Genomic DNA, 8,026 nt, shown 5'->3' on the forward strand with positions numbered 1-8,026 from the left:
TATTGTCTGGTTTGTTGGTTACAGAGTTGTCCTGAGCTGTTTCAGCATCTAAGGTAAGTAGACTCTACTAAATCTAAGCTTTCATGCTTTAGCATAAACATTAATGGAGATTTTGCCATTCTTGTTTGGAGGTACAAAACATAAAAGAAACATTTTTCTCTTCATAAGGGAAAAGAACTTTGAAGAATTTTCCAAACATCTTAAGGGACTGGTTGATTTATACAAGCTCCCAGGGGACAAGTAAGTCGACTTGTAACTAAAGTCATGAGTTCACATACAAATGTTATAATATTACACCGACCTATTCCAAGAACATGAAAGACGATATCTCCTAACTTTTGTGTTTCAGTAAATTGAAAACTAAGATGTATAAAGCACTGCAGTCGTTAGAGCTTGATCTCACCAAGATGATGCACATGTTTAGGTAAGTTTGCGGTTAAGTTTTTAGTTTGTCACCTTATAAATTATTGTCAGTATTCGGTAGTTGCTTATTTTTCACAAATGCCAAAAGATGATAAAGTGTTATGTGATGATGCTTTCACTTGATCATTCCAACAGGTTTGATAAATAACTTTCATTTAGAGGCACTGTTAATATGGACACTTATAATTGTCATAATCCATTGCCATCATGCTAAACCTGATTTTTAAGTGAGGTTAAAGACCTTGATACGATAATTAATGTTGCAGAAAGAATTTTTAAATATTAATGACCATGAAAAGTATATTTAAATAAGTAGCTTTGTAATTTATTGATTAGAAGTGAATGGCCCCGTTTGGTAAAAACATGAATTATTGTTTACATCTTACAGGTTAGCAACCAATGCTAATACAGTGGAAACTATTCTTCATGGAGGTGTGGGCTTGTTGACAGCCAGGAGTGGTGGCCATCTGGTTTCTCTTCAGTGTTACGTTTCTCCCTATGATATATTTGAGGAGGGAACAGGCACACATCACAACTTAACTGACAACAATGGCGAGTAGCTTAAAGGACATCATTGACTGGCAATATGATTTGCTGTGAATTGTCTCTTGACTCTGTATATGACACTTACTGTTGCAGTGCCACGTTCTCTTGGTGTCAGCGTATCGGTAACCATTGAGGGAACGTCTGCAGTGTACAAGCTCCCAATCACTCCACTCATCACCGGATCCCACCCGGTTGACAACAAGGGGTAAGAAAATGTACCTAACATAGTTGGAAATTCTAATAAACAATGATAAACACACTTTTTTTTCACGATGCGGTGATTATCTCTGGCTTATTTTAGTATCCCAGTCAGGACAAGTAGAGAATAACTGATGCCTTTATGTTTTCTGCGTTTTAGCACACCTTCTTTTTCCACTGTGACCAACTCCAACTGTGTAGACCTGCCAGCTTGTTTTTTCCTCAAGATGAATCGCCCCATGCCTTTCTCAGTATCCTTTATTCAGAGGATGGGCAGTGTTACTTGTGAGTTTATTTCATGCATACTGTACTTAGTCGTCATAGTATGTACGGAAAAGGTTAAGTTTGTTTTAAGAATTCTGACTTAAAAATCTTTTTTCACACAGCGATTCCAGTGTTTGACACTTTGCCGAGCCTCTCACCTCTTTACCAATTGATAGTTGAGAGCCAGCTGCAGCTCTTGGAAGACAACAGCTCTCTGCCAGCACCCCTGCACAACATGCACTTTTATTCTGTGAGATGACACATACACACCACAAAAATCTTTTCTTTTTTTAATCCAGTTTATATTTCCTTTTGTCTCATTTCTGTCCACATCCATCCCCTGGTGATTGTTTTGTAGCCTTGTAAGTTAGCTCACCTACTTCAGCTCAAAATAACATGATCAAGATCACTGGAAGAAAATTATTAGAAAGCTATTTTCACAATCTTTTTGACAGTTTTGTCTGAACTTTTGTTTCCTGTTCTCTAAGCCGTCTTCGTACGAATTCAGAAGACATACAGTAAATTCAGTAAAACGAAGTGTCTTGTCATTCTGCATTCAAATGTTAGTTTTCACAAAAAAACAAATATTATATGAATATGCTGTGTTTTTAATCTGCACAAAGAACTCTAAATGAAAACCTCTGTCTTTCATTGTTAAATAGATTTTGCCAGATCAGCAGCACTGTTACTTCCTAAATGGCGATGCCCCAGTGCAAGATGGTCACTCTCTTCAAGGAGCAATGGTGTCCAAAATCCCATTTGGCCACCCAGCACAAGTTCCATTTTTGCTGGATATAATTCGCCACCAGGCAGCCTATAATACCTTGATTGGCAGCTGTGTCAAACGAACATCCATCAAAGAAGGTCAGCATCGCACATCTGATTACTTGTGTATAGGCAATCTCATTTTGGTTTGTATTATGTTACAATTGACAAATGCAACATGTTTTTCCTTTCAGATAGTGCAGGACTTCTGCAGTTTGAAGTATGTCCACTCACTGACTCAAGTTTCAGTGTCTCTTTCCAGCACCCTGTCAACGAATCATTAGTCTGTGGTGAGTTCTCACTTTTCAAAATCCCACTATTTAGCCCGACTTTGGGGGTTTTTTTGGGGGTTTTTTTTTGCATCAAATCAAATCAATTTAATTTGCTTGCACTTAAATCCAAAGAAAGTGGCTAGTTTATTCTGACTTTAAACCCGAATAGAATTATTCCTCCATAAATTGTACGTTCACTCTGCTTTAAAATAGTTCTGGTTGCTCTGCACATGCTTGTTCCTATGTCCTGTCACGATGACATATATCTATATTCTGCGCCGGTCCCTACACTGGTCCCTACTCTTATCTTTCTCCTCCATAGCTGTTGCAAGTGAAGTAGTATGCTAGTGTCAAGCAGCTGTTTCAAAACTACAATCAAAATGAAAATTGTACCTATTATGTGGTCTTCCATGTTGTAGCTGAAAAGAAAAAAAAAAGCAGGATTGTTTTCTTCTGGTAGACATAAATACGTCAGGTCCGCCTTCGATCCAATCAGAACTGTTTCCAACCCCCAGATCTATAACAGAATTAAATAAAGGCGATTAAATGTGTTTTCCATGTAAACTTCAATTACGAATTGCTATTTCCATGTAAATGCGAAAAAGAATAATTTAATTCAGAATTATTTATTCTGAAATAAAAACATCATGTAATTGTGGCCCTTGGGAGTTGTTGGAAAGTACAAAGTTTTATTAGTCTTTTTACTCACCAGCCCTTAAATGTGAAATAAATAGTTTTAACTGGTTATTAACTTAATTCATTGAATGCAACCAAACATCAATTTTGTGTAAATGTGAAAACATAATTTATAATTCCTTAGTGCACTAGTTAGAAATTACAACATCAGGCTAAATGTTGGCTTATTGTAAAATCTTAAATAATGATTTCTGTTTTATCTTTTTACTCTAGTGGTGATGGAGGTTATAGACTCCAGACAGGTGTCCTGCCAGTTGTACAAAGGACTGTCAGATGCTCTGATCTGTACTGATGAATTTATTACGAAAGTGGTGCAGAGGTGAGAATGTTGGTGATACGTCTTCAGTTTATAAACATGAATGATAAATTGTTGTGGTAATTTTATTTCTTCTAAAATTGTCTAGATGCATGTCCATCCCTGTAACCATGCGGGCCATTCGAAGGAAAGCCGAGACCATCCAGGCAGACACTCCTGCTCTTTCATTAATTGCTCAGACGGTGGAAACCATGGTTAAGAATAACCTGCCACCCTCAGGTAGTCCTACCTATAACATGGCAGCAGGAGAGGGAGCCAACCCAATGGGACTGCCTGGACTCACGGGGAGCAACACACCTACTGGTGGAGGACCCCCTGGGGGGCCTAATTTTACAGGACCAATCGCTTCTTTGTTTGAAATGTCTCGTACAGGGAGGCAGTCTCAAGGGGAGTGCCTCACCCCAGGAGGGGTGGCTGGCCAGCAACAGTTGCAGCAACAGCAGCAGCAAGGTCAAGGTCATTCAGATGATTACAACAAAGTCACCCAGAATCCCATATTGACAAGTCTATTACAGATAACTGGAAGTGTGGGTTCTAGTCCCAGTTCCCAGAATGCACCACAACCCCACCAAACTCCACCCCCAACATCCTCCCCTGCCAGCAATACAAAGAATCATCCTATGTTGATGAACCTTTTGAAAGACAACCCCACACAGGATTTTTCTGCTCTCTATGGCTCAAGCCCATTGGAGAGACAGAATTCTTCTGGTTCCCCACGGACAGATGGCATGGGTGGAGCTTGCCCAGGAGGTAACACAAAGGGAAAGAAGAAGCGTCCCCGGGGAGCTGAAAAGGGTGGCGTTTTGCCTGGAGCAAGTGCAGGTGGTGGAAGTTGTGGTATGGGTATGAAATCACAACAAACATCTTCCATACCACAGCACCACCAGCACCATTCAGTTTCCCATGAGGATGACTTTCACCGCGAGCTCCTTTCTATGGATGTGGATGCATCTCAAAATTCTATCTTTGACGTTAACCTAGCTGGTGATGGCCTCGATACACCCCATAGCATCACTCCCGCACCTAGCCAGTGTGGAACACCGCCCCCAGGCTCCAGCATGCCTTATTCACAATCTCATGTACAGTCTCAGCAACATCAACCACCAGGTGCTGTCCCACCTCGTATTGTCCGCCTCTCCAGTTCTGATAGCATTGGGCCAGATATCACGGAAATCTTGCAAGACTTACCTGAACAAACTGGCAAAAGCAGCAGTGGAAATCATGGGCAGCACCCAATGGGCGGTGGTGGGGAGGATGGAGGCCCCCTTGGTACTCCCATCCGCGACTCATCTAGTTCTGGTCAGGGTAGTGCAGTGTTTGACTCAGCAGATATTTTCAATACCAACAGCAATGAAAACCCCTTTACAGATGCTGCTGACCTGATTGCTGAAGCAGCTGCAACTGCTGCCACACCAACCAGTGACTCTTCTTCAACGAACTTCTTTCCTGATGCTTCAGACTTCAACCCTGACCTTCTGACCTCAGGCCATAGTTTCTCCCAGAGCTACTTTGATGACAGCTCTCCAAGTGCTGATGGAGACTTGGACCTAGTCAAGGGCTTTGGGGGAAGTAGCCAGCAGAATACTCCATCGGGAACTCCTCAGAATCCTACCCCACATGGACAGAGCACCCCAGAACCATCACTTAAAGACCCTTTCGATATGGGGATTGTTTTTAGTAGTAGTGGTAAACCACTTCTAGGGCAAGCTCCTGATTTGGGAGACACACATGGTGGAGGGTCCCAGAGCCCAATTATGATGGGATCTGGTGGTGCATGTGCTGATTTTAAAAGTGTGGAACCCAAAGTGAAGCAACAGCAAGGTCTCATTCGGCCAAAGGATGAAAGTGGGGGTAGTGGGGGGAGCAGTTCGGGGATGGGGTTAGGGACCAGCTCAACAGAAGGAAAACAAGTCAAAAGAAGCAGAACTCCATCCAGTGAGGGGAAGTCTAAAGATAAACCTCCTAAACGCAAAAAGCTAGATCCTGATGGCAAGTCCCCCTCCCACAGCTCAGGAGGGCGGCCATACACACCTCCAAGTGGGGGTTCAGGTTCTGGAGGAAGCCTAAGTGGAGGAGGTTCCAAATCCCCTGGTAGTTCGGGGCGCTCACAAACTCCCCCAGGAGGTGCCACACCTCCAATTCCCAAAATCACCATTCAGATCCCAAAAGGCACCATTACTGGGGGGAAAACAACATCCCATAGTGGATACACCTCTAGCAGCTCAGCCACAAGCAGCACAGGAGGCTCAGGAGGAACCAGTAGCAGCAAAAGCCACCATTCACATTCATCTTCTTCTGGGAAGATCAAGTCCAAAGAAGGATCAATGACACAAGGTAACAGCTCCAAACCAGGGGGTGGAGGAGGTGGAAGTGGGCCATCCCAGTCAAAAGGTTCCTCTCAAGGCATGGGTGTTGGCAAACCAGGATCCTCGCCAATAACTAAACATGGACTGTCTGGGCCTGGGGGTTCTGGAGGTGGCGTTGGAAGTGGTAATAAAATTAAGCCTCAAGGGGGTAAACCTCCCGGATCACTTATGAATCCCAACATAAAACCTAATATTTCCCCTTCCCATTCCCGTTCCAGCAGCTCTGGTGATAAATTGTCCTCTCCAATGAAAATGCAGCAGTCCCAAGTTCCAGGAACTCCTCCTTCATCCAAGGCAAAATCTCCAATGGGTTCAGGAGGTGGCAGTTCTAGTGGGTCTAAGTCTTCCTCTGGAGGTGGTATGAGCTCTCAGAAGCCAGTTGGTGGAGGCTCTAGTTCCACATCTTCCTCCTCATCCTCCAGCTCCTCCACATCCTCTGGTTCTATGAGCTTCTCAGGAGGCTCCCAGTCTCAGTACGGGAGTGGAGGAGGTGGAAGTGGAGGGGGAGGAGGGACAGGAGGAGGAAGTGGAAGTGGGGGAAACAGTGGAGGAAGTGGTGGTGGGGCTGGTCAGAACAATGCAAATAACCCCAATGCCAAAGGGAAGTCTCCCAGTAGAAACAAAAAACCATCTTTAACCGCAGTTATAGACAAACTGAAGAGTGTAGGTGGAGGAGGAGTTGGGGAGGATGGCTGTGAGATAGGGCCACAGGTAGGGGGAGGTGGTTCAACATCTGCAGGACCTGGTGGTCCAGGAAATGTGCCAAGTGGATCTTCAAACTTGGGTCCTTCCAAGCATACCTCATCCTCACAAAGCGGAGAATATAAACGGGAAAAGTCTGATAAGGAGGCAAAAGCAAAAGTTTTGGTTTCTGTGGGAAATAGTGGGGAGAAAAAAATGATGGACTCAAAAACAGGTGGAACTGCATTGGCCAAAATTATCATTAGCAAACCAGAAAGTGGTTCCCCAAGCATCAAGGCAAAAGTGACCCTTCAGAAAGCTGGAGAAGGTTCTAATGACTCTATGCGCCCACAAATTCCTAGCCTCAAGGCATCCCCCCTCTTTAGTGGCTCTACACCCAAGCATGACCGTTCCTCCCCAAGCCACAGCCGCTCACCAGGATACACCCCGCTCAACCAGGACAGTGAGAGCGAATCAGGCAGCAGCTCAGTAGCAGAGAAGTCTCACCAGAATAGCCCCAGTTCAGACGACGACCAAACTATGCGCCCCCTTCCTCCTCAGGATTACATAAGCTCCATTCCTCTCAGCTCAGGGGAAAAACACAAAAAACACAAGAAGGAGAAGAAGAAGCAGAAAGAGAGAGAGCGGGAGAGAGACAGAGACCGAGAACGGGAAAGAGAGAAGGAGAAAAAGAAGTCCTCCATGTCCATGGGCCCATCTTCACATCCAATGAAAGCAGAGAGTTGGTCACGGTCTCCCATCTCAGCCTCAGATTCATCACTCTCCATGCTCAGCTCGGATCGCCCATCCCGCTCCAGTCCAATGTATATGGGAAATGAGGATGATGACCTCATGGACTCAGCCCTCACTGGTAACCTTTAACCTTTTAAAATACAAAAGTTTGTTTAATATTTTTGTCAGGTTTTAATATTTGGCTTTTAGCATAGAAAGTTAACTATTTATTTGAACTTAGTACTAATTGGAACTGGATAGAAGAATTTTTTGGTTCTGAGTGACCCATTAAAGCTGTATTTTAATGTTATATTTTACTGTAACTGAGTATCATTGTATAATAACATTAATGGAATGCCGGTTCTATGGCAGTAGATGCTACAGATGTAAAAGCTACTTAAGAGTACCAGATTTGTACAGATTCACAGCAAAAATGGCTTTGAACAGTATATTTTCTGAGAAGTTGACTTATGTTTTGCATTTTCTGTCATCTCGAAGCTTTTTACTGTCAGTATATGTTTGTAATGTTTCATTTAATACATCATACAAAGTACATATGTCATTGAAGATGTATCAGGTTGCCACAGATATTGTATGTTGTCAAAAAAGCATAAAGTAAGATCTTATGTAAAAGTATTGTAAAGGAAGAAAAGGTACAGTGTTCATTTGCCTTTTTTAGAAAAAGCTGAATTTGTAGATATTGCCACATTTTGAAGTGTTTATATTTGAAATTAGAGTAGATTGAATCTAATTGTAACACTGATGAT

The 8,026-nt window shown here is 42.9% G+C and overlaps 1 protein-coding gene across 1 annotated transcript in view; it reads left to right on the top strand.

Moving 5' to 3' along the window:
* Nucleotides 1–8,026, top strand: part of med1 (mediator complex subunit 1) — an 11,277-nt gene extending 3,251 nt beyond the window's left edge. The window contains exons 6-16 of the mRNA XM_079260366.1: nt 25–53; nt 169–240; nt 350–424; nt 812–975; nt 1,063–1,174; nt 1,328–1,452; nt 1,554–1,681; nt 2,094–2,295; nt 2,391–2,486; nt 3,378–3,483; nt 3,569–8,026. Of these exons, the coding sequence (XP_079116492.1) occupies nt 25–53; nt 169–240; nt 350–424; nt 812–975; nt 1,063–1,174; nt 1,328–1,452; nt 1,554–1,681; nt 2,094–2,295; nt 2,391–2,486; nt 3,378–3,483; nt 3,569–7,409 (4,950 nt within the window). The 3' untranslated portion in view covers nt 7,410–8,026. The remainder of the gene's footprint in view (nt 1–24; nt 54–168; nt 241–349; nt 425–811; nt 976–1,062; nt 1,175–1,327; nt 1,453–1,553; nt 1,682–2,093; nt 2,296–2,390; nt 2,487–3,377; nt 3,484–3,568) is intronic.

This window comes from Telmatherina bonti, assembly GCF_933228915.1.
Source record: "Telmatherina bonti genome assembly, chromosome: 21".
In the NCBI taxonomy this organism is placed as follows: Eukaryota; Metazoa; Chordata; class Actinopteri; order Atheriniformes; family Telmatherinidae; genus Telmatherina; species Telmatherina bonti.